The sequence below is a fragment of the Ictalurus furcatus genome, chromosome 13, assembly GCF_023375685.1.
Source record: "Ictalurus furcatus strain D&B chromosome 13, Billie_1.0, whole genome shotgun sequence".
Lineage (NCBI taxonomy): Eukaryota > Metazoa > Chordata > Actinopteri > Siluriformes > Ictaluridae > Ictalurus > Ictalurus furcatus.
In genome coordinates this window covers 9,925,830-9,952,321 of record NC_071267.1, presented here as the reverse complement: position 1 = coordinate 9,952,321, position 26,492 = coordinate 9,925,830, and the positions used below count along the sequence as shown (strand labels likewise).

At 41.3% G+C, this 26,492-nt stretch overlaps 1 protein-coding gene across 3 annotated transcripts in view; it reads left to right on the top strand.

The window, feature by feature from the left end:
- mprip (myosin phosphatase Rho interacting protein) overlaps window positions 1–26,492 on the top strand; it is a 40,818-nt gene that overhangs the window by 8,085 nt on the left and 6,241 nt on the right. Inside the window, exons 2-19 of one of the 3 annotated variants that reach the window (XM_053639249.1) lie at window positions 1,913–1,990; window positions 2,145–2,210; window positions 6,540–6,691; window positions 6,804–6,888; window positions 7,036–7,210; window positions 8,030–8,378; window positions 10,327–10,456; window positions 11,009–11,116; window positions 12,421–12,477; window positions 14,490–14,558; window positions 14,730–14,819; window positions 15,356–15,465; window positions 16,112–16,661; window positions 17,386–17,523; window positions 19,877–22,408; window positions 24,524–24,671; window positions 24,771–24,888; window positions 25,299–25,458. In XM_053639249.1, the coding sequence (XP_053495224.1) occupies window positions 1,913–1,990; window positions 2,145–2,210; window positions 6,540–6,691; window positions 6,804–6,888; window positions 7,036–7,210; window positions 8,030–8,378; window positions 10,327–10,456; window positions 11,009–11,116; window positions 12,421–12,477; window positions 14,490–14,558; window positions 14,730–14,819; window positions 15,356–15,465; window positions 16,112–16,661; window positions 17,386–17,523; window positions 19,877–22,408; window positions 24,524–24,671; window positions 24,771–24,888; window positions 25,299–25,458 (5,115 nt within the window). The remainder of the gene's footprint in view (window positions 1–1,912; window positions 1,991–2,144; window positions 2,211–6,539; window positions 6,692–6,803; window positions 6,889–7,035; window positions 7,211–8,029; window positions 8,379–10,326; window positions 10,457–11,008; window positions 11,117–12,420; window positions 12,478–14,489; window positions 14,559–14,729; window positions 14,820–15,355; window positions 15,466–16,111; window positions 16,662–17,385; window positions 17,524–19,876; window positions 22,409–24,523; window positions 24,672–24,770; window positions 24,889–25,298; window positions 25,459–26,492) is intronic. The other 2 variants (XM_053639250.1, XM_053639251.1) reach the window with 2 other exon arrangements.

Here is a 26,492-nt window from a genome sequence, read left to right as displayed (position 1 = left end):
GCTGCAGCTCAGCACGGCGCTTGCAGACCTGCACATCATGTCTTTTGTCTAAAGCCGTGCTGATTGAATGGGTTCCCATGTGACTGAACATTCCTGTGTTTGTGTGTTTGCGTGGGGGGGTGTTGCATTAAGCCTGTGCTGTTGTGTAAGTGATGAACTTCTGGTAGGAATTTGTAAAATTGCATACTCCACATACAAGCACCTGATGTGATCTCCTCTTCTCTGCCCCGCCCCGCCCCCCCCTTGTCTTTTTGAAGGGCTGTATTTGTTTTTTGTTCACTGATCTCGCCTAGTATGACACAGACACCAAAATGCAGCAAAGGACGTTATTAGAGTCCATCTAGTCTCTTCCATTACCTATTCATACTGAAAGGTTTGGTTTCACACTGCATGTAACTAAAGGGGAGGGGAAGACAACCAAAAACAACCAAGCACAGAGAACATGGAACTGACTCTAAATAAATGATTATATAAGTGACCAATATAAAACATTTAGCCTATCCAGCGTTTTTTTTTTCTTCCCCTTCTGTTTCTCAGCCCAAATATCCACAACAGCTCATATTTCTGCAACCGTTCTGACTTAGTTTAGAAGCTCATATATACGGGGGAAAAAAAAATATCTGCAACCAAGAATATACAACACGCCACGTGTGGTTCACTTCGGGTTAGCTGAGGAGTTTCTCACTGCAATCGAACCGATGTTCACTTGAAACCGGACTGAGATTGAGCACAATTGCTGCGTTCTCACCTGCCTGAGAATCACGCCAAGGTGGAAAACACACCAGGATTCGAGTTAAACACACGAAAGCGAAAGCACACTAAACGCGAGCTGATGACTTGACGGATTGTTCCGGTACTAGTACTGTTAAACGATAGGTTTGTAACACAGAAGTTGGACTGTACTGTAATTTCATCAGCGTTTCCGCACACGACCGCACGTTTCGACGTGATTGTCGTTGTCATGTGTTCTGCCTCCGATGCCAACATTACCATTTTGACCCACACGTTCCTGCCCTAAACGTCACCATGACCACAAGTTTCACATCACACACTCCTCCAATAAGCAGCCTTTGATGTAAATTTTCCACCTCCATTTCTGGAAGATGTTTTTAAAGTACTGGAATTGGATTCGAAAAGAAATTGCTGTCGCTTGTGCATACTAGTATCGTGTACGCCTCTACAGCAAAGTTACAGTAGTATGAGCACAGTAGCTTTTATGAGGCGAGAAGCTCCATGATGTATTTACTCTACAGAAATGAACACAAAATGACAGGAAGCCACAACATTCGGAGGAAGTTATAGTTTTTAGAAAATACCACAGATTTTCTGAAGATTTGGGCCGATGCACACCATGTGACGTCCTCACAACGCGCACTCGGCTAAAGCCGTATTCGGTTCACGTGCGTCGAGCATGATTACAGCTAAAAGGTCTCGTTTACCAGCAAACATCACTGTGGAAGACTGCAATTTCGCCAATTTCGAAAGTGGTTTTCCTCTTACAAAAAAACTCAGTTGCATCACAAAAAGCAGCAGAAAAATCAAACAATCACAAACCCTCCATGAAATCCTGTACAGACTGTCTGAGAGAGCATCCGAAAAGACAAAAAAATATCATTCTAACATCACTTCCTGTGTATGATTTCAAAGGCTGTAACATTGTGCAACTACACATTACATTTACAGAGAATCTAACACACCAAGAAGAATATATCACATATGTAAGTTTCATGAAGTCTGTGGAATCTGCTGAAAACTGGTGTCTGAGAAGTGGTGCAGATCCGTCGATGAACGTATGAACTTGTGCCAATCAGTAGCTTACGCTTAAGAGTTCGATCCCATTTTTTGTTTATTCAAACCACATGTCTGATCTTGTTCGCATTTAGTGAGTTCATATCTTGTCCTGTCTTTACAGGCTAAACCGATCTATGGAGGCTGGCTGTGCTTGGCTCCAGAGGGAACGGATTTTGACAATCCGATGCAGAGGTCTCGGGTAAGTTGTTTGTCTATGAGATTCGTCCTAGACGTGATCTCTTTCCTGTCCCTCAGATGCTCTGCTAAGCTTGCTTGTCTTTTAAAATAAGCGAGTGTTCATTTAGAAAGCTTCTACAGTGCTGCGTTTATAACTAATCCATTTGTTCCTGCAGAAATGGCAGCGGCGCTTCTTCGTCCTCTATGAACACGGCTGCTTGCGCTTCGCTCTGGACGAATCTGTAAGCACTCAATACACCCTTATTATTCATGAAAGTGTTCTCATATGCTGGCAACACACGCATGGCGTGGTGACTTGCTTTCCACGAATAAAGCAGTCACCACTTTTTCAAAATGCTGAGGTCATACACAGAATAAAGGCAAACAGTCATGTGACCGCTCTTATTCGTTAAAGCGTATGAATGATGGAGGCGGATGTGACGTGGCCTGTGGCGCGATCGCAGGGCCGACGTGAGCCTGTTTAATTCACTCCAGTGTGTCATGAGTGAAAATTGGCTGCCTGATCAGGCCAACGATTACAGCGTTGGGATATAATCTGTGAGGCCCACACACTCTGCACTGCAGCATTGAAAACCCTGTAATATCCTTGAGTTTGAGTCCTCATCAATGGCCGAAGTGCCACGTATAGCAGATCCAGTTTAATATTTGCTGTGTATTAGTTGGCAAGATGAGAGAGAGAGAGAGAGAGAGAGAGAGAGAGAGAGACACTCGGCTCACGCCGTGCCATTACATCAGAAGAAACTGTAGAAAGCTCACGGTGAAATGACTTGTGTCCAGAAGGAGAAACCTTATGCACCTGGACTTGGATGTCTGACATCAGTTCAGAGTAGTATAGCTTTTCCTTCGATTGTAGCAGTTTGATGATTCCGTCAGTCCTATTGTCTGTGCTCACTTTTCATCTGTGCCGAGATGAGACCCCTCAGGAAAAGCCAGAGAATTAGGTCAGGGACGTGTGGGTCGGGAGGATGAGGCTGAACTAAAATTAAAATGACGTAGTGAAATTATGCTGATCTCAAAAGGCTCCAAAAATAAATGCCAACGGTGGGTGGAGGGGGAAAAAAGCATAAATTGATTACTTGGCCTACCGACAGCTCTAATGTGCTGCCCAGTTTTGGTTACCCATTTGGCTAAAATTGATTACCCAGTTGACCAGCTAACGTATAATGTGATGTAATACAGTACGATGACTAGCATCTGTTGAACAACAAGGTGATTCAGTGTTGTACTAGCAAGAGAGTTGTGTGTGACAGCATTGCACCGGACTTTATTTTGCTTGGTTTTGTCAATTTCCACATACCGTCTTCTCGATTCTGAAAAAAAATCAATTGTCATTCATGCACGCTAATTAATCCACTTAGTAAAAGCAGAGGTGTTTAGTGCAGAAGGCTGTGAGATTCAGAACGACTAATGTGAACTATAGTTACAGTTTCCGACCACTGAAGCTCATTTTATTTTAATATAATACATACCAAATAAAAACTTTTGTTTCGCGAAAGTCAGTAAGGTGTAGAATCTAATGGAAAATCTAGTGGAAAGCCTTCCCAGAAGAATGGAGGTTATTATAACTGCAAAGGGGGACTAAATCTGGAATGGGATGTTCAACAAGCACACATGAGTGTGATGGTCAGATGTCCACAAACTTTTGGCCATGAATAAAAAAAAATGTGATAGTCCAGACACACAATCTGAATATCTATTTGTGATATTTGTTAGAACTGTAGAATGACTCACACTTCCTGGTTTTCCCCTTAAACTTCAGTTTCCACGTACTTAACAAAATATTAACTGAAGCCGTGTCTGAATATGGCTCCAAAGGTTTGGGATGTTTATTTTTGCTAAATCCCACTTATCCTTTACTTGTTTCTCTAACCTGTCAGCATCGCAAGCTATAAACAATACATCCGTTTAAGGGCTCGACTCTTGAAGTGAACTGTTGTGGCTGTTCGAGAGAGAGAGAGAGAGAGAGAGAGAGAGATGCTCTGACTGTGAAGCCTGCGCTCAGAAAAGCGTTCCCCCAATATGCCCTTATTTGGTGAAACTCATGTGAAGAGGGCCATCATGACGTTGCCATACTCTGAGAACATTAGCCCCCCGAAACCACATGGAAATGCAAAAAATGCTCCGAGATCCTCATTCCACCAAAGGCCCAACCGCAATACCTATTTCTGTAACCAAACCCTGTGTTTAGGAAGCTTAAATCAAATCATCTGTAGAAGACAGACGGGTAGAGGGGCAGAGGGTCATCGCTCATCTACTCTTAAACTCCCTTTAGATGCAACAGTCATGCAGATCTTTTCTTTTGCTCTAGCGAGCACTGGAGCGGAGAAGACAGAGTGCCGTGTGTCAGATTAAAGGCTTCTGTGGTGATGTTTTTTCGGTTTGTGTTTGTTTTTTTATTATATAAATAGCCTGAAAGGTCGAAGGTGTTCGGAAGGGGGATTTGTCCTGACGCTACCGCAGTCATTTTCTCTCACCCTTCAACTCTGCAATTTGATTAAATGCACTGCAAGTCAAGGCACGTTCATGCTGTTTAACGTGCATCCACCAGGCCATGTGGTTAATCTTTTCCCCTGCAACACAATCTCTACAGTTTTCATTACTTTGCATACTTTCTTGATTTGTCTAAAAAAAAAAATATTTCATGTCAGTGGCAGTCCCATTTAGTCAGTTAGCAGATTGTCTCAGAGCAAAGCAAATTGCTTTTTATGTCAGTGTGAATGTTTTCATTTAAAAATAAATAACTTCTGAAAATAATCAGCTAGTTAACCAAGGCTGAGACAATAGAAGTGCATGTTATTTGATCCCTTGTTTTGAAGCGCTAATATAAAGCGTATGAATGGCAAGACTTGGCAAGAGTCATGCTCTCTTGTGTCGTTGCCAAAATCAGACCTTTTGTTACCCTGACAGTATAGCTACACACCAGACCCTGCGTTTTGTTTTTTTGTTTTTTTGTTGTTGTTTTTTTTTAACTTGAGCAAACTCTGATTTGTTGCTTATCTCTTATCTTAAAAAAAAAAAAAAAAAAACGCTTAAAGTTTTCCACCCCCCATTGAGTGCGAAGATCAGACAACAGTGTCGTATAAACATTACCGTACCAGCTGGCTATGAGTTCCCCCTTCATGATGGTGCTCAGTATCACTTGGGATAGTTGATATTACAGTCCATGTCAACTTGGCCATTCGGTTCTCTCAGAGCTTTGTGCTGAGAGATGTGCTATTATTCACTATGCACTTCTGGCTCTTGTGAGCTGCTGGTGTCTCATTACGCAGGGTTTTTTTTTCTCTCTCTCTTTTTTTTTTTTTTTTTTTTCTCCCCTCAGAAGCAGTCTGTCTGGTGAGACAGAAACAGTTCTGCAGTTTTGTAGCTGTGACACGCTGTAATTGCCATATTTGGCAGTCGCCGACAGTTGCTGGTGGATTTTTAATAAAGCGAGATCCACTTAAAATAGCCATAAAAGGAGCCAGGAACAGACAGCACCTGGTTTACATCGAGGGTCCACAAAATGGCTGATAACAGCTCAGGCAGAAATACTGAGATGTGCCACCATGAATCTGAGCCTCTTAGCAGCTGAACATCCAGCACGGACATGTGGGTCACACATCGTGCTATTTGTAGTGACGAGATTAAGCGTGTTCTCTGATGATTCTCTTGGGATTTGTCCTCCACGTTAGGAAGCTTTACAGTTTAGTTTACACAGAGACAGAGATTAGGGCTGTACATTGCTGCTTCCTGTATTCCCTTGCCTGGCCCCGGGCTCCAAAAGTTGGCCTTCTAGCTAGGCAACGTGACTATAATATAGAAGACGACTTAGGCACTATATAAATAGTTTTTTTTTCTCAATACCCAAGGTTGCTTTATAGTGTTGGAAAAGTAAACACATAAAGACACAAAACAGTGAGAAGACAAACCGAAGTCCAACCGCTGACGTGGCCAAATTTCATAATATCGCTACTGAAATATTGCAGGTATCAGCATTTTTATAAAATTAACATTTTGTTCTGAATCTTTTTAAAATTGTAAAATGTTAACATTTTATACTGAATTTATTTTTGTCAATTTTAAAAAAAATAAAAAATTATAGTTGGTAGGGTTTTTTTTTCCACATTTTTTAAAGCAAGCCTGCTGTTTTGCTGACAAACGTACATATTGTGTATATAAAACCACAATCATAACTGATGTGTATTATGTTTTGGAATTGTACATAACCTTATGTTTTATATGAATTATAACGAATAGTAAGATCTTTAGCTTGCGTCTGTTTAACCCACAATGCTTATTTATTTCCCTGTTTTATGGTCGTCTTAGTATTCTGGAGTATTGGTGTTGAAGGATGGAGTCGCATGCAATAAAACCTTTACACCACATGGAAAGATGCAGGATTATATAGAACTAATTCATTACAGCCATGAAATCTGATTATGTTGACAGGTTCTGTTTCTTTTTTTTTTTTTCCGCCCTCACTAAATATTTGGTTGCCAAAAACACTGACATGTGCTTCCTTTGTGAACTAGGCTGGAAAAATCACATTTTCCATCTGCTTCCCCTCACAGCCAAGCACACTACCGCAAGGCACTGTCAACATGAACCTGTGCACAGATGTGATAGATGCCGAACCTAAGACCGGCCAGAAGAACGCGCTGTGCATCATCACGCCTGAACAGGAGTACTACATCCGGGGGGACAGCAAGGAAATTATCAACGGGTATGTTGCACACATGCCATGTCCCGTGAGATTTATTTTTACTAACCGTTATAGCAGTGCAGGAGTGTAGAACTTGCAGGGTTCTCTGAAGGTGAACGTTTGTTTTTACCAGGTGGAGCGAGCAGCTAGTTGTTTATCCAAGGACCAACAAGCAAAATCAAAAGAAGAAGCGCAAGGTGGAGCCCACGACGTCTCAGGTGAGTTCTGCGAGAGCCGAGCGCCTGATGCTAAGCATGACGTTGGACGTCTATTATTTATTAAAAAAAAATATTTCTGGATTTGAACGTTATCGGTAAAAGCAGAGAGGGTCACCGGAGTGCTAAGGATGATTGTCTTTCTCTCAGGAGCCTGGTCCAGCCAAGGTAGCTGTGACGGGCTCGGGCATCCCTGAGGCGGAGAAGGTTCCAGACTCCAGTTCCATCATATGGCAGGAGGAGCTGCAGAGCAGAGAAGCAGAAGTGTCGCAGGCGTGGTCCTCAACAGACATGTCACCCCAGGGCTCACTGCTGACCCCTGCAGGTACGGGGGTTCTTATAACGTTCTAAGTATAGCCGAGCAGTTATAAGAAACGTAACATAAGCACCTGGCCTCCGTCTCCCTATTTATAATAATAATAATATTAATAATAATAATAGCCAATATGGGCACAGGTACCAGAGTTATAGTTCACAAGCCAGTACACTTTAATAAACAAGTCTTATTTATCTCTAACAGAGATCCACAATGGTGATCATTGTGTACAGTATGCATTTTTCTTTTTCTGCTTCTTAAGCAGTTGGCTTTAGGAGGCTTGGTTTCTATTATTACCTGGTAACTGTAATCCATAAAACACTGATATGCAGTCTACGGCATGCATTAAATTACAACAACAAAAACTGCAGCTACTAAACATAGTGGGAGAGGAATGCAGGAAGGAAGGCTCTGTCTATATCAGGAGATAGAAGCATGAACATCCCTGTTCCCGGACATTTCGCCACCCCGCCTGATCTATATACGTGAGAACATTTGTTCATACAGTGTGTCCATCAGGCAGAACAAATAGACGCTCAAAAGCACATGAACATCTGTACACTCTAGTTTTATAGCATGGAAAGACATCCCAACCTAAAATAAGGCAAAATACAACCGTGATGTTAAAACAGAGATTAAAAATCAAGGTGTTTGTTGAAATATGAGTGGGACTACTTGTGAGTAAGATTTATTTGTCACAGTGTGGGTGGAGGGAAAACATGACCCCAATCTTCATCCTGTCTGTTATGCTGTCAACCTACAGTGATTATAAAAATAAAAATATCCATTAATGTAAAGTCCATGTCCCCTCTCTTTTTCTCTCCTAAGCAGAGGAGGCATCCATGAGCCGTAGTTCGGACCTGGGCTCCGTTAACGGCGATGAGGTGGACCGCGGCACCTTCTCTTTTCCCCCGTGTATGTCTCAGCCCCCGCAGGACCTGGTTTCCCCGACAGCAGGCTTGCTGGGGGGTGTTCCACGGTGTCCATCGCCTGCACACAGTGAACCCTTCCCTTCAGGCAGCAGTCTGTTGTCTAACGGCTCGCACATCAGCGGCTCCATCAGCTCGCTTGACTCGGACGCCAGCACAGATAGCCACGTACCACTCCGAATACGCACCAGGCCTGAGAAACGCAGAGAGAGACAGGACAGGGAGGCTGTACTCAGCCCAGAGAGGAGGTGAGTCAGAAAAACACAAACTTTCCCCTCTGCAGCTCCATCAACTGCTCCGACGGACTAACTTCTGGACCTTCTGAAATAGATATTTGAAAGTGCATATTTGTCATGGCACTAACTGTATCTGTTTAGTGCTCCAATGACCAGTAGCTGTATTCAGATTTGAGCCAGAAGTAGGTGTGGCCTATACCAGAAGGGGTTGGGGGTTTTTTTCCTAATAAAAATATGCCCCCTGAAACACTGGGAAAACAGAGCAGCATGTAACAAATAACTCCTGAACTTTTACAGTTCCTCAACTACAGCTATATCACTCGGGTTCATATTTGTTCTCAATCAGATGCCCTGTGGAACTTTCTGGCAAGCTTTCTATCTAATGTGACTGAGTAAGCTAGCTAAATATTCAGTAAACGTTTTCCCAAATCAAGGAGCTAATGTTTATAGTTGACAACAGTAGCTTCTTAAGAATGTTTCATCACATTTAGTTTATTTACATTCTAGAAAGATGAGAAAAGTTTGCTGGACACTATTAGACTTGACTTTGAGGCTGGGACACAATGCTGCTGCGAGTCAAAATGCGGTCCTTTTAAGCAGCATTTCATTGTAATGCTCGTATGATTTTGATTAAATAACGAGGAAGAATGGAAAAGTAGAGATATGCTGCCCTTTGCACAATGTGTGGTCTGCTTGGGCAATCGTTTTGTGGATCAAAGTGCAAAATCCAAGACACCTTTTAGGGCTTTGGCGCACAACTACATACTATATTGCATATAATTGCATAGAACACTGCTGTGTAAGACACACACTAAAATATTGTCACTGACAGTGTGCAGCTCAAAAGAATAAAAATAGGCTATAGACAGTAGACATGTACCTACAAAGTGCACCTCTATGGTAGGTGTGCCTAATAAAATGATCTCTAATTGTAGGTGCACAGCAGATATACTTTGTAAACCAGTCTCTGGATTAAACCCGTCCAGTCCTCATCAGGAAGACATAATGGCTCTGTGCATTAAGGCTAGTTGCGTAGGTTTTTACATGGAATGATTAGAAAGCGTGTAATTCCCCAATCTCAGTTCTCAGTTGTTTTTCTCTCTATTGTTTATGTTGGATATAAACACATTTGCGATAAACAGCTCTGGTGCTCTTGAACAGGGATCATGTTGCTGGGATTCTCCTCTCCCACAGATCAGAGGTCAAAAGCCCAAAGCCGACGCATTTCAAACAAAGATGCTGACGTGCCTCTGTGTAGTCGAGGATGCCTCCCGTTTTCCTTCTCATGAAAACTATTCACAGTGGCAAGAGAGCTTGAACACTCTGAACCTGTCCCGTGGAAAGAGATGGCTTCCATTTGGGTTTGGGCTAATTTGGGTTTATGGGAACTGTGCCACTTTATACCCAGCAGCCAATGAGGCTGAAAGCAGTCATGTGACATAAATACCTCACTGACTGGTTCTTTTGCTTCCTTTTAAGGAGGACCTTCAGTGCTGTGTATTCCCCAAATAAGGGCAAAATTCAAAATGAGCAATTTAATATTTCCACCCTCTGCTATGAAAACCAAATTCCTCTCTTCAAAGTCAGGAGGCAAAACTTTTTTTTTTTCTTCTTCTTTTTTTAGTATTCCAAAGTCAACACCAAGCACTTTCTTTTTTTGGGGAGTATGAAGATTTTTTTCTGTCTTCTGGGTGAAGTTTTTGAAGTGAGGAAATGATGTCAGTGGCCAGATTTATTTGTAGCTTATTCATATTAATCATCTTTTAGATTAGTGGTATGTTTGTTGGAGATAGCAGTCATTTTTGTTTACAGTAAAAGCAAGCCAATTTTCAGTGCATTTAAATGTATAAAAATGTACAGTATTGCACTATTTTTATTTAAAAAAAATTTTTTTTAAAGTACCCTGATTCATTTACACACAAATATTCTGAACGACATTCTGCTCGTTCTCTGTGGTCAGTGGGCGTTCGAACGTGATCGAGAAGCTTGAGGCGCTGGAGCTGGAGAACGCAGAGAGGATGGAGGTCGAGGAGACGGTGCGCAGTGAGGCCAGACAGGGCCGCAGTGAAATGAGACGCTTCAACAGACAGGTACAGAACTTGCTTACGTCTGAGTCTTCCCACGACAGCCCGAAGCCGGGTTTGTTCTACTGTCAGCATTCTGTTCATCTACACACTGACTTTGTTTTCCACCATATATTTGTTTAACAGCCTGTTCGCAAATTTAATCACGGATCTTGCCAACCTTGGCAAGTAACATTTCACAGTAACATTTAGTGTTGCTCAACGACACGCTAAATGTCAAAAACAGGACATTTGTGCCGAGTCAGGATACGTTCCGCTTCATAGCGTTTAAAATGGCCAGCTTTTGCTTTTACTTCACAGTTCACTTCGGAAAGATTGTGATTTTGAGCGAAAGAACCGGCTGTTGTGATCTGAGCTGTGAAGGTTTTCAGTTTTCCCTGGAAATCGGGACGGACTGGTCAAAGCTCACAGTTATCGGTCAGCTTTTTCCTAAACAGTACAGTCCACTAGCTTTGAGTTATTGAGTGGATCAGCTGTGCTGATTCAAGTGCTTCAATATTGGAAAGAGTCAGATGTTTTAGGACTTTCCACAAGGCTTGTATGTTTTCTGTCCTGTAGGAGCAGAAGCTTGACCCAGCACAGGGTCTGGACTTCCACCCCTCCACTCTTCCTCCACTGAGAAGAGCCAAGTCACTGGACCGCAGGACAACGGAGTCAGTCATGACAGTAAGTACCCTCTTTTTTTTTTTTTTCTTTCTTTCTTTTCTTCCCCCCCTCCTCTGTTTGTGTGAATTTTTGTCAGGGGAGCATCGATATGAGAGAACATTGTCACCCAAGGGTGTGAAGCCAGTGCATTCGGAAAGAACACTATCACAAGGCTTTTGTTGTTCTCTGAACTTTGAAGGTCAACAAGAATTCTGAAACGAGGCTTTTTTTCTTCGAAACAACAAACAGCTGCTTTGGAATGTTTTACTTGCAGGAACAGTGTGAGTGAGTCAGTGGAGGGTGAACGACAGAGTCCGAGTAATTTCAGCACTGTTGTTCTATCTGATCAGTGTTCTTTGTTTAGATGTTTACATGCCTGGTTCTACATTCTGTAAGACCACTTGTTTTGTTTGTACCTTTCTACGTTCTATAAGCTTTCACTATTCAATTGAATTCATATCTACCTCAGCTAATCATGATTGCCAACTTGTTTCTTTGTGGCATCTTTTTCTGTTATTGTGCGAACACAGATACCCTAATCCTCCCATGTGTGCTGCTGGGTGTAGCATCCTCCCTTCTCATACCCAGGTCATCTCTATATCCTCCCTGCATTCAACCACACATTCCAAACCCGTCTGTTCGGCTTCATGTCTCTTTTTTTTTTTTCTCTGTTTAGTTTGACACTCTAGTGTTGTGTGCATTCGTTTATTCGTGTCTAAGTGGTAATTTGAGTGTTTGTACTCTTTTACACTCTTCGCGCCCTGCATTTCTGGCCACAGTGCACAAATGCCTGATTTGAGTTTTACATCCACTGTGTGAATCACTTTCAAGTGTTTATTTCTACTAAACAAACATTTGAGAGACACTGAACTAGATGCATGCAGTGTGTTTTTCTGCTCTTTTTTTTTATTTTTAAAATGTACTTTATTTTTTGGTACCATGATAGACATCTTTGAAGGTGTTGGCAAATCTGTCAAACAAGAGAATTGCACGCCTACTGGGCAAGAGCATAAAGGAACCAAGGACCAGAACACCATTTGTTTCTCCTGGTTCTCATTGTGGGAATGTCTGAATGCCTGTTGAAGATCATGTGGTGTTAAAGGTTTTCTTTTAGATGCCTGCTCTAGTAAGTTTATTAAAAAAAAAAAAAAAAAAGCGTGCAGGATTGCAGAATGAAAATGTACGCAGCACACGGGCCACCCGGTGTTTATCCAACTTTATTCTGCATGTAATATTGTGTGTGACGTCACTGAGAGACATAAACTGCACTGGCTGGATTGCTCTTGTAGAAGTTTTGAAAACTATGAGCCTTTTTCTTTTTACAGCCAGACTTGCTGAATTTCAAGAAAGGCTGGATGGTGAAACTTGATGAGCAAGGCCAGGTAGGTGACCTGTGTTATATTTTATATATATACATATATACACACACACACACACACACACACACACATATATATATATATATATATATATATATATATATAGTATGTATTTGGTTTCTGCACAAAAGAAAGAGAGTGAGTGTGTTTTGCGATACAAAAAAATAATAATAATGGAGATTAGATAATGCAGGTCAGGAATCTCAGTTAATGTTCACATCAAACATCAGAATGTAGAATGCGGTGTAATCTGTGACTTTGATCATGACATGGTTGTTAGTACCAGATGGGCTGGATTGAGTATTTCAGAAATTGCTGATCTTCTGGGATTTTGTCACAATAGTTTCTAGAGTTTACACAGAGTGGTGCAAACAACAACAACTACCAAACAACGAATGAGCGACAGTGCTGTGGGTGGAAACGCCTTGTTGATGAGCGAGATCAGAGGAGAATGATCAGACTGGCTCGAGCTGACAGGAAGGATATAGTAACTCATATAATCACTCTGTACGACCATGCTGAGCAGAAAAGCATCTCAGCATGCACAGAACGTCAACCCTTGAGGTGGATGGGCAACCACATGAGGTTCCACTCCTGTCAGCCAAGAGCGGGAATCTGAAGCTATCATGGCCACAGCCTCATTGAAACTGGACAGTTGAAGATTAGAAAGAAAAAAAAAAAAATCACAGATCTGTTTCCAGTCTCCAACTGTCCAGTTTGGGTGAGTCTGTGCCCATGACAGAAGTGGAACTGGATGTGGTCTGCTGTTTTCGCTCATCCACCTCAAGGTTTGATGTGTTGTGCGTTCTGAGATGCTTTTCTGCTCACCACGGTTGTAAAGACTGCTTATTTGAGTTACGATAGACATCCTGTCCGCTCAAATCAGTCTGGTCATCTCCTCTGTTCTCTCTCACCAGCGAGGTGTTGCAGCCTGCAGATCCTCTGCTCACAAGATGGTTTTTGTTTTTCGCACCATTCCGTGTAAACTCTAGGGACCGTTGTGTGTGAAAATCCCTGACGATCAGCAGTTTTATAAAATACTCAAACCAGCCCATTTGGTACCAATATCCATGCCATGATCAAAGTCACAGAGATCACACTTTTTCTTCATTCAGATGTGAACATTACCTGAAACTCTTGACCTGTATCTGCATGATTTGTTGCATTTGCATTCATTCATTATTTATTTATTTATTTTTTACTGCATAGGACTATGCTTATGCTTGAGGGCTCAAGCACATGAGATTGGACCTGAAGCCTCTTATATCTGTTATATCAGAAGCTTAAATTTATGCTACATTTTTAGCTCCTGCCTAACCTGTAAAACAAGCAGGGGCCATTAAACAAGTGTGAGCACATCCTGGGGTAAAGTTAGGCTAATTCCTCTCCCTGTAATAGGTGTACTTTACACATGCAGGATTTCATCATGCAGGTTTTTTTTTTTTGTTGTTTTTGTTTTGGGTGTTTCTGGTCAAGTTCAAGTGTTTTTATTGTCATTTCGACCATATACAGCTGGTACAGTACACAGTGAAACGAAACAACGTTCCTCTAGGACCATGGTGCTGCATAAAACACACACTAAACCACAGAGAGACGAGACCGAACTAATGATCTACACTTTCTACATAAAGTGCACGTGCAAACGTGTGCTAAAACGTACAGTAACTACGAAAACAGGACAATAGGCACAGGAAGTGACAGAAATTTTTTTAAAGAAAAATATTAAATTCTTCATTCTCTGTCTTTGGTGCATTTATTAAAAGTTGTGCGAACAACTGCTGCCTCAGTTGCGTCATGCTCAAAGGGCTCTCTGGAGCTTGGAAAGGGCACAGCTACACTTTGATAGTCTTGCTTCAATGGGTAAAAGTTTAAAGGTTACTCTCCATCTGCTCTTTTTTTATGGGCTTTAAAAGCAGGCTGAATGTCTTCCTAGCCATTTATGTACCTAAACAACAAAGTGAGGTTTACGTGCAGTCCCTACATGCCCATTTAATAAGCCTGTCGCTCTTTTTCAGTGGAAGAAGTATTGGTTTGTACTGACGGACCACAGCCTACGATATTATAAGGATTCGATTGCTGAGGAGGTAATTTTATTTATTTATTTTTTCTGTGATGCGTTTTCCTTGTGACTTGAATGAACTACCCAAACCATGAGGTTCTTTCCCTGGACCTCCATGAATACGTGTTGCAGCTTTTTACTCGTGCGTCTGTTTCTGTTCATTTCATCAATTTTCTGTTAATCTTTCTGTTAATAGGCATCGGATCTAGATGGGGAAATTGACCTCAGCACTTGCTATAATGTTACAGAGTACCAAGCTCAGCGCAATTATGGCTTCCAAATTCATGTAAGTGTATCTCATGTGGAATATACATGTTAAGCTTTGTAGAATAATTTTACTAGTTTATAGGTGAGGCTAGTTGTGAAGTAAGGACAGGTGATCAACATCATGTGTAACTGATTCAATATTACTAGCATATTTGCAATCAGTTAATTGTCCATCTTTATTTTTTTTTTAATTATTATCTTTTTTCCTGGTTGTGACATTTTTCTATTTTTGTCAATTATTTAAGGTTAATTATACGATGGTTAATTATATGATTTGATAACACTTGTTTCATTTATGTATAGCAACACAAAAATAAAAGTTAAAACACTTCAATTTAAACTTCACTAATACAAATTATCTTTTTAAAACTTTTTTAGCTGTGTTTTATCAAAGGTGAAGTTGGCTAATGAATATATACATTATATGTAATCTAGCATTGCAATAATTATTTTTGAAAAAGGTTTGGGTCACGGAGTTTTCACACACACCTTTCCAGTACTCGCTCTGAGATACTGCGTAAACCCTCTGATCGTATTGTATGTTTCTTGTTTTAGACCCAGGAGGGAGTGCACACCCTCTCCGCCATGACAGCAGGAATACGCCGCAACTGGATCCAAGCCGTCATGAAAAATGTTCGACCTTCCACAGCTCCCGATGTTGCAAGGTCAGGATCTATTACATATGCTGATGGACATGTGGCCTTCTTTCAAACTAGTTTTCTTTGTCTGTTGTGACATCGTTTATTTATTTTTTTTGGCCGTCTAATGGATATTGCCTTCTTTTCAGAGAAGCACAGAGAAGTGAAGTTCAGATATGTGTTTTTATGGTAGCCTTGATACTCACTGGTAACAGCATTGGAAAACCTGTAGCCAGGCGGGGGGATGTTAAATTATATCGAGCAAACAAACGCTGCTTCGAAAGTGAATTCTGAGGTTTCTGAGTCAGTGTGTAATCACTTCTCTTGTTTGTTTGTTTGTTTGTTTTTGTGTGTGTGTGTGTGTGTAAGGATGTACTTACTGATATTTTCGAGGCCCGAGAGAGAGGTTACAACAAGAACTATAATAAAGAGTTCAGGTCAGGTGATAAAACCGGACAAAAGCAGAACTATACAACACTGTCAGTGTTTGATTAATACCTGGTGCATGAATTATACAATTAGCAATGCTTATATTGTTTTTCTATGCGTAGATAGAATTTAGAGGGATGCATCATGTACTTAAGAGTATTTGATTCTTTCATTCATTTATTTTGTTCTGTAACTGTAAAGAGAGATTAAATCCCATGAGCTAAAGTCTGCGTATATTGGTCAGCCTGACAGACGAACATGGTTCCTTTGGCCCCTTGGAGAGTCTTGCGCGGCCCGACATCACTCAGGACTCTCCGTCCTCCGAGGCCTCGTCTGTGGAGCGTGAGCCGCCGAGGAAGAGTCGAGCACAAGAGCGACGGCGCGAAGGACGCTCCAAAACTTTCGACTGGGCCGAGTTCAGGCCCATCGCCCAGGCGCTGGCGCAGCAGCGAGCCCACGAAGCCGACGCTCTCCAGGCTCAGCTCGGCGACGCCGAACGCAGCAAGAGGAGGGAGGAGAGACGGAGGAGGTACGAGTGTGTGACGGGCAGCTTGTCCTTCGAGCCTTCTCCTGACATCAGCAGGATGGACTTGGAGAGCGCGCACACGAATGTGGGCAGCGTGTGTCCGCCCTCGCCCGAGCGTCAGCAGAAAGTGGAGGATGAGATCGAGCAGCACTGGCAGCAGGTGGAGAAAACGCCAATCAGAGAGGAGAGGAGAGTACCGCTGTCCACAGCACTGAGGACCAGAGAGACAACCGAGCTCGAAAAACTACTAGAGAGCTACAAAAAGGGGGTATGTCTCCACATTCCACAGGTTTGTCTCTGTTGTGTGGAAAAGCTGAAAATTATAGTAGATTATGCATTTTATTTATTTATTTATTTATTTTTAGATACTCTGATATAGCACCGTTTGATATCAGAATTGTTATAAATTATACTGCTGTCTTTCAAAACAATTTTAATTTGAATAGAAGTGGTTCTATAGAAGTGGTTTTGGAAAACCATCAACTATATTATTTCAAATCTATTGAAATTAAAAGCGAAGCATCTCGTGTGTCTTGTGTGTTCAATGGGATTTTCTCTCATAGTAAATAAAAACTAAGACATGATATTAAGTATAAGGAATGCATTTTAAGGACAATACTGGTGATTCGTGTCTTTTTCGAACCAAATTCCTCAAGAACTGTTTATCGAACAACCGTGAGCTTTGGTGGCTCAGCGATTGGGGTCTGGATTAGGGCTCGGAAGGTCGAGAGTTCAATCCCGGTGCCGTGAACCGGTAACTGTCGGAGCCTTAACCTTCAGCTTTGGATAAATGCATCGACCAAATGATTTCAATGAAAGTGTAAATAACTAAAGCGTAAAGTTTACCACTTCTAAACATGCACATTTTTATTTCTAAGCATAAACCATTCCTGATCTATGACCCGGGGAAACTGCCCGCTCGCTTGCCTTCATCAGATTATAATGGTTAGTTAATGAAAGAAGACACTCAATTTCACTTTCTCCCTTTGCAGGTAGAAGATCTGAAAGCGCAGTTAGAGACGTGCCACCAGCAGCTGGCGGATTCGAACCAGCACAAGCAGGAGCTTGAGAACCAACTCAAGGCTGCTGTGGATCGGGAGCATCAGATCCGTGCTGGGTACATCTCACCAGTAAGGTCAAATTCTTTCTCCATTTATGCTTTTTAGGATGGTCATAATGAATTATGCAGGCAAAGAGTGCCTTTATTTCCATTAAACAGACTTTGCATGTCTTGGTTTGTGAACAAAAAAACCCCCAAGCTACTATTTTCTCTTTTTTTTTTTTCTTTTTATTATCAACTCCAAAGCTGCCAAAAAGTGCCTTGCATGTTCAGAGCCTTTTGCATGTAAATGAACCAATTCCTCCCCCTTCTCTTTTTCACTTCTACCTTTATCTTTCTCCTGTCATTTTAGATGTAATGACAGCTTTCATTTTTTTTTTCATTTAATTTAATGTTGCATGCGACATTATCCATTACATCTCCTCAAAAAGCTGCCCGTGTAGCATCGCTTTAATGTATTATTTAGATGTATTTCTACTCGGAGGTGCTAAGAGATTCCATTATTAATAGTTAATTTGGCTCATTACCATTCAGAAAGACCGATATTTTAAAGATTTAGATTTACCCTAGTTAGTTCTTGCGTCACATTTTTGACAATTAAGAAATTAGGAAAAAGTTTTAATTGTGCTCTATACACTCGCGACCACTTTATTAGGAGCGCTAAATCACCTGTTCATTCACGAAATCCAGTCAGCCAGTTATGTGGCAGCAGTGCAGTGCAGAAAATCATGTAGTTACATTTATTGCTGGTACAATTGGTTGTTGGTGGCAGAGTTTTTCAGAAACTGCTTGATCTCCTAAGATTTTCATGCACAGCAGTCTCTAGAGTTTACACAGAATGGTATGGGGGGACGAAACAAAAAATAATTTAATTTTTGGAAAAGATCAGGTGATGATTTCCCCAATGTTCAACTGTCCAGATTCTGTAATCCTGCAGTCTCAGATCTCTGTTCTTGGCTGGCATGAGTGGAACCCAGTGTGGTCCTGTTGTAGCCCATCCACCTCAAGATTTAATGTGTTGTGTGTTCTGAGCTGCTTTTCTGCTTACCACTGTTGTAAAGAGTTACCATAGCCTTCCTGTCAGCCCGAACCAGTCTAGCCATAATCTTCTGGCCACGCTCTTCAAGCAGGAGTTTCCGCTTACAAAACCGTTGCTCACTGGATGTTTTTTTTTTTTTCCCCCCCACACCACTCTGTGTTAACCCTAGACTGTGTGAATTTCTGAAATACTCAAACCAGCTTGTCTGGCACCAACACACCAATCAAATTCAGTGAGAGCACTTTTTTTTTTCACCCTCCATTCTGGTATTTAATTTCAAACTTAAAATGAAGCTCTTGACCTGAATCTGTATGATTTTTATGTATTTTGCTGCTGCTGCATGATTGGCTGATTTGGTGTTCTTATTGAAGGAGCCAGTGAGCGTATATCTGCTGTTGCAGTGATGTGATGTATAAATAATAGCATGTGACGTGCTTTGGGGGGGGGAGGGGAGGGGGGGGGCGCATGACATTCATGATCATGTTGAAATATTCATTCATTCATTTAAAACCTGTTTCCAAGTGGTTTGTAGGTTAAACTAAAATAAATAAATAAATTGCATTGTATGTCTGTCTGTGTTTGTGTTCGTCAGTTTTTGAAGCTTGACTGCTGCTTTTTTTGTAAACGAGAGTCAAGGTATTGATTCGGTAAGAAGTTTAGAAGTAATCGTACCACAGTAATTTGGATTTAGTTACAGCTAATCGAATCCGTCGAGAATTAGAGAAATTCAAAAACGAATATTTTATGTACGTTTGATACAGCTTTTGATTTTTCTGAGGGAGTGAATACGACTGGTTTCCGTTTGTCGCTACTGGATGGATGGGGACGGTTAGGGATGGTATGTGATGGGCTGCTTTGTATTAAATCTTGGCCTATTTGAATTTGGATCATTTTCCCTTCTCACACCTTTATGTACAGGAAATGTGATCGGGTGCAGCTTGTTTTGTTTAGGGATGTAAAGTCGGTCTATAAAATGAAATCCTTTAGGTTATTTATTCTAGTAGTCATCAGGGATTTTTCAAGAGTTCAGAACAACATGCTTGTCGTAATGGTATGCAATCTGTTTCAAATTAAAACACTAGCACTAATTTCGCAGTACTTACTCCATGAATTAGCTCTAACCATTTAATGTGCATGCCCCTATCGTGATTTACTAACCATAGCCATTAAACCTCTTTTTCCAGCACGCTAATTTGCATCATTAAATGAATGAAACTAGACATGTCCATTCTTACTTAAACCTTAATAACTGGGCAAGGATATTGTAATTTAATGTAAATATACTTCAGATCTTCAGAGACATTATTGATGTAATCAACAAATTAAAATGATCCGTAATCACCTCTGCTAAATTTTAACCAACTGTCTGGTCCCCTTTTCCAAGCTGGAGTCACCTTTGAGTCTTGAGACAAAGCCCCAGATGAAGAAGCCAGAACTGGTTAGTTCTCAAGCTCAGAGCTTAACAAAGAAGTACCAGGAAACCAAAGAGCTTCTCCAGCTGCAAGAACTGAAAAAGCGCAACATGCAGGCACAGCTCGGCCTTTCACTTTCACACTTATGCACCAAGGAACCTTGCCTTTCTGACACCAAAAAATCATCCACTTCAGAGATCCTTTCTTCTAATCTTGTTACAAAATCGGTCGCCTTTTTACTTCTGGATAATGAGGGCAAGATCAGAGAGCTTGAGGACTTGATAGATTGTAGTAAACCGTTGTCGGTTAAAGAGTTGACACAACTGCTGCACTGTCACACTGATTCAGTACTGTGCGATCTCCCTCGAGACACAAACGAACATGATGGATCGATCGACATAACGAAATGCCAGAAACTTTTGGAATGTCTTAAAAGTCAGCAGGAAACGGAGAACGAGACAATGAGGAAGAGTTTGGCCAAGGCCGGGGACAGCATTCGGGATTACGAGGCCCGGCTGATCACAATGGAGGACATGTTAGGAAGGGTCCAGAAAACTCCCTATATGTCTCCTTGTCAACAGGACGACTCGGTGCAAATGACAAACCGTGGTCTATCTCAAAAGGTCGAACTGCTAACGAGTGAAAATGAAGCACTAAACCAGCGTTATCAGGAAATAGTCAACCAGTTGAGAGAGGCAGACCGAGAGATAGACAGACTAAAAGCAGAGCTTCAAAGTGGGAAACAGTATCAGCAAAGCAGAGTAAATCAGGATGTGATTGAGGCAGGAGACAAAGAAGCTTTTAAGAATTTGTATGAGCAGGAACTCCTTGACAAGTCTCAGAAGCTTGAAGAGGCACTCCTCAAGTTGGAGTCACTTGGGAATAGTTTGAAAGATACTGAAAAGAAGCTGCAGCTCAAAGAGGCTACTCTGAAAGGTCTGGGATTTCAGGTGCCCGAAAATGAAAAAGATGACGAATCATCAGAATTGGAGAAAGAGCACCTCAGACATCGTATAGAGATGATCGAGTCCAAGCTTTCCGAAAAGGAAAAGTTGCTCCGATCTGTTGAACAAATCTGTAGAGAGCTTCAAGTGCAGAACATGGAACTCCAGATGAAAAAGCAAGAGGCTGAACGGACTTTTAACCGAGCGCTTTCAGAGGCTGAAGAGGACATTAGAATGTTGAAAGAGAGAGCTGTGGAAGAGGTGGAGGCAGATGATGAAGGCAGAGTAGACAGTAAGTGCCAAGTGTTGATACAGAGTGATGGAGATGTGATGGAGGAAGTGTTGGAAGGTTTCAAGAGGAGGTCTAATGCTCTTAATCAGGTATTAGCCATGTTGATGAAGTCCACTGAGAACGAACGTGATGGATCGCGCATTGGCTTTGAGGAAGGTAATGTGGGAAGGAATTTGACAGGAAGTATGATTGCGTTGTTTGAGCGTGAGATTTTGGATCGAGTTTTAAGTGGCATTGAGAATAGTCAAGTAGGTAACGGAGATTGCGAGCAAGCATTTGTTGTCAAAAATATAGTAGAACGAATGCTAGTGGAAAACAAAATCTTATTTACTGTGATCAAAAACATTGAGAGCCCAGTAAACACTGAACATGCCGAGATGCAGACCAATAAAGATGTAGTAGGAGATGAGAAGATTAATGATGTCATTATGAAACGGCTTATTGAAACCATACAAAGTAAAGTAACCCTGTTGAATCAGATTGCGTCAACCATTAATGAACCTACAAATGTACAGTTCAAGTCTTTGGCTTTAACGCTGTCTAGCTGTGTACCTCAAACACCGTTGTCTCTGTGTATTCAAGATGCCATACTGGAGGTAACTCGCACATATCTTATAATACGGCAAATATTCCAAACGGAGAACGAAATGCACTCGGACATTGAAGCAGCCACAGCTGCTTGTGGTGGTTGTTCTCGGTTAAAAAAGCAAAACCTGGAGCTTAAATTGCAGCTTGACCAAATGGCGACCCAAACGTCAAGCCCGCAGAACACTATCGCTGATTACTCCAAGCCAGTTACGTGCATCCACATAGAGGATGAACCGATCGATTCCCTGGACAAGGCCATTCAGTTACAAGACATGGCGGCAAAACACAAGACAGAGCTTCGAGAAGTGAGGGAGGCCTATGAGCGAGAAGTGGCTAAACTGAAGGAGGACGTGTCCAAGAGTGAGGAAACACTAAGACTGAGATCAGAGGAGAATGTAAAAGAGATCGACTCTTTGACTGTCTGCATGGAGAATCTAAAGAAGAAGCATGAAGTGGAGCGCAACATGTTGGTGGAGCATTTTAACCAGGAACTGGCTGAGCTTAATGATGTGATGGGTTCTCTTAGAGCAGAACTTCCAGATGATGGCCATCTAAACACAGCTTCCCTCAAACAGTGCATCGAGAAGCTAGCGACGCAAGTGACGGAAGAGACGAAACGGCGAGAAGAGGACGCAGTTTTACTTCGTCTGAAATACAACAAAGACCTGGAAAACCTGAAGGTCATTGTGTTCCTTGTACTTTTTGTTTCTCCATCCGTGATGGCTTGTGTACCCTTGTGGCAACTTCCGACTCCCCCACCTCCCCCCTTCCCCATCCTCTCCATTTACTAATCCTACCATCCTTTTCTGCTTTACCTTTATAATTCATCTCCAGCCTTGCATGGTCGTTAACCTTAGGCATGCTTGTAGCTTTTGATGTTGGCTGTATGTAGAGGAACCCATTTCGATAGCACATAGGAAGTTTGACTTAATAAAACAGAAAAAAAAAAAAACAAGTTCCTCAACAACAACAAAAAAGGCATGCTTCCAGACTTAAGAAGTTGCGTGATGTCACTCAGCCACTCAGTTCAATCTAAAAGGAGCATTTTAAAAAAAATAAAATAAATAATGGAATAAAAAAGGAATCGGCTAGAAATGCATCGACCGCAGTTGCAATTTTAATGTCATGTCAAACCTGCAGCGGAGGATAAAGTATAACCTTTTGCTTTGATTAGACCAAAGATTAGAAGAGGAATGCTGTGCAACTTGCGTTATGTCCTCGTCAGGCCACATGCAGGTCACTTTTGATTTTGTATGCTGGATTTAAAATAGTTCCTTGTTGCTCTAGTTCTTTCTGATATTCTTCACAACAGCCTGTCTTTAATGGCTCAGCTTGTATAGTAGGCCGTCTCACAATATTTTCCAGTTCAGGTTGATTTCAGTGGATTTATCTGTATGTTAAAACTGAAGTCTAACTTTATGTGTAAGTAATTGCCTGGCTCACGTACAGTATGTCTGCCTGGTGACTTTCAAACACAATTTGAACCATTATTTAGGAAATAGTGAACATTTTTGATGCTGTAATAATGATTTTAGACATTGCTCTAAAAAAAAAGGAAAGAAACCTTACTGGAGGTTGTTGTCTGGGGTAGCTAAGAAAATGATCTACTTGATCAGTGGGTCTTTGGACCCTGTTGTTTATTTTGCAGTTTAATGAAATGAATATTTACTCTACATTTTTCCCCCCAAACATGGCTAGTTTTTTGGAGCTTTTTTTCATGCTACAGTTTATAGCTACAGTTATGCTGACGTGGTGTAAAGCAGTCACTTTTGTATGTAGTGCTAGATATAGAAATATTTCATTATGGTTGTGATTGCCGGTTAAATGAAATATTAAGATCTTAAACATCCTGTTTGTATATTGCTCATGACACCATGTTGGATGATATTCCTGACAAAAGAGGAAATTGGATTTTTCCACCAAAGGGGAACGGGTGAATAAACAAGTGCAGGTGTGGCTGTGATGTGGGGACAGGAAGCTGCTCTGTTCACAGTGGGAGCTGGCTGTCATTAAAGCAGAGGTTCACGAGACAGGGCTCTATCCCTGGGACTTAGCCATATGAAAACAAACGCCCTGTATGCTCGTCCGATCAGGCCCGCGGAGAGTTGGACGGCTTCGATGACTGATTTCCAAGATTAGTGTCGCTCGGTATGCGTCGGATGCAAGTTTGGCCCGACGTGTTTGGAAGGGCTTTCGTATCTCCTCATGTGGAAACTTGCACTGTAATTGTAAAAACGGTTTGCTCTGAAGGCGTGCTTATGAAAACACGTTTTCCTATAGATATCCTTTCATTGTTTGCAGATGGTTCATTGTTCATTCGTTCCCCAGATGTGCTGCACTGCTGCTGTTCTAGAAGAGTGTGGTGGTTTGCTGTTTACATTTTTTTTTTTTTTTAAGTCATGGCCTGCTTTCCATTAAAGATGAAATAAAAGGAAAAGCTCGTTAAGAACACTTCTCAAATTATAACGACCCTGTTAGACGAAGAAAAAACGTGAGTCATGTTCGAAAGTACCATTGGTAATAGGATGTAACTGGGACAGAAAGGCAGTCTGGAATAATTATTTTAATTTAGTGAGAACTATGTAACCTATACCAAGTCTCTGTCTGGCTTCTATGTGCTGTCTGTGTTCAGTGTAGAGTATTAATCTGTCGAGCTTTTTGTGGAAACCTTTCTCTGCTGCGTGTGCGTGTGCGTGCTTGTTGTCCTTGTGAAAGGCAGCATTTAGTTCCAAAATCTGTTGAAACAATACACTAAATGGTGCCCCCTATCGCCTGATTCTTTGCCCACCGTACAGGCTACATGTGAGAGAGGCTTTGCTGCCATGGAGGAGTCGCATCAGAAGGTAATAGACGAGCTGCAGAGGAAACACCAGCGGGAACTGGAGAACCTGCAGGAGGAGAAGGAGAGACTGTTGGCCGAGGAGACAGCAGCCACCATTGCTGGTGAGTTCTCACAAAAGTGAAGTTTATGTAGCTATCAGAGCGCTGTGGCTTTGTGTAGACATGTCTGTTTATCTTTTTTTTTTTTTTCTTTTTTTAAAGCTATTGAAGCTATGAAGAATGCGCATCGGACTGAGTTGGAGAAAGAATTGGACAAAGCAAGGAAATCCCATAGTAACACCGAAAATGCAGACATTGATGAAATTCGCAGACAACACGAGTAAGTAGTTTACTGAAATGGAATTTACGTTTCATGCAGGTCGTCATTCTCAAGTTGATCCAGTTCTCTGCATCACAAATGAAACGGGGATTATCTCCTCTAATGAGATGGTATCATCAGTTATGTACTACTTCCTTTTGTATACAAAAGGAGTTGAATGAAGCATTTAAGACGACTGCCTAAAGCCTGAATATGTGACTCAACCTGGCTGGCAAATGTTTAATAGAGCTGTGGGGTTAAGCTGTTGGCCTATTCATTCACATGCCGTTTTATTCATCAACTCGGCCATGATCTGCTCACAAACGTTCTATTGGCACGATCTGTGTTTTTTAGTTTAACACAGGATGAGAAAGTGGAATGGAAAAGCAGTGATAATTGATGCGAGTCCATTGTGTATGTGCTTTTGGTAGGGAGGAGCTGCTGTCATTTCAGAGGGAAATCGAAGTGCTGTCAGAGCAGTACTCACAGAAATGTCTGGAGAACGCTCACCTGGCACAGGCGCTGGAGGCTGAGAGACAGGCCCTGCGTCAGTGCCAGAGAGAGAATCAGGAGCTTAATGCGCACAACCAGGTAAGCAGAACAAAGGGGCAAAGGGGTTATTAATGCGAGACAGCACGATCATCGAAACCACTTGGAGTCATGACGGGGTTTCCGCGGGTCCTTAAAGTCTTCAAATGTCTTAAATTCCTAGATGTAAAAATAAGGACTTAATGAGCAGAATCACTGTGGTTTTTTACGTTAGCATAATCTCAGACATTTTTGTGGGCAGAGGTTTACAGCATTTCACATGGTTGGTAATGAAGTGAATTTTAAAAAACTGTTGCCAACTAAACGGAGGTCTTCCTGTGGTTTGCCACCAAAATAAAAGTCTAATGCATAAAATGAATTAAGTCAGAAATATAGTACTATTGTTGTATTACTATTTGTACCCATAAATAATTTATTTATTATTATTAAGTATTATTCAATCAGTAATATTACAAAATAGCTATTTTTTTCTTGCTTATAGTTTTTTTTTATATATATTACAAAATAGAAAAACAAGGTTTTTCTTTTATATTTTCTTCTTTACAAAAATTTCTGTATATTGATAACACTACTTGTTACATTACTCTGGTGTTAAATTGCAACAAAACTAGTAAACACTGTTGCGAGGGGGTTTCTAATACAGCTGCTGAGGGTGTGATGATAAATTTGACATCTTTTCTCTTCTGACTGCTGTAATCCATCGCTATATATGTTTTCCTCTCTTGGAAAGTCATGGGAAGGAAATACTGGATTTTTTTTTTCCTTTCACTTTTTGAGCAAATGGTAATGCAAAAAGGATATTTACTACGGTGTCCCATCTACCTCTATAGATGTTTACCCTGCTATAGTTTACTTAAACCCAGAAATGGATGTATGTGCATGAACACAATCCATGATAGCTGATGTATCGTGTAGCATGATTGAAGTGATGTTTACGTCTTAAAATGTTTTGGAAATGTCTTGAATATGGTATTAAAAAGTATTAAATTTGAAGTGCAGATACCCTGTATGAGTATTATTTTTCTTCTTCTTTTTCAACATTTAAGCCTTTGGGTTTGTACATTGAGGCTTGTGTT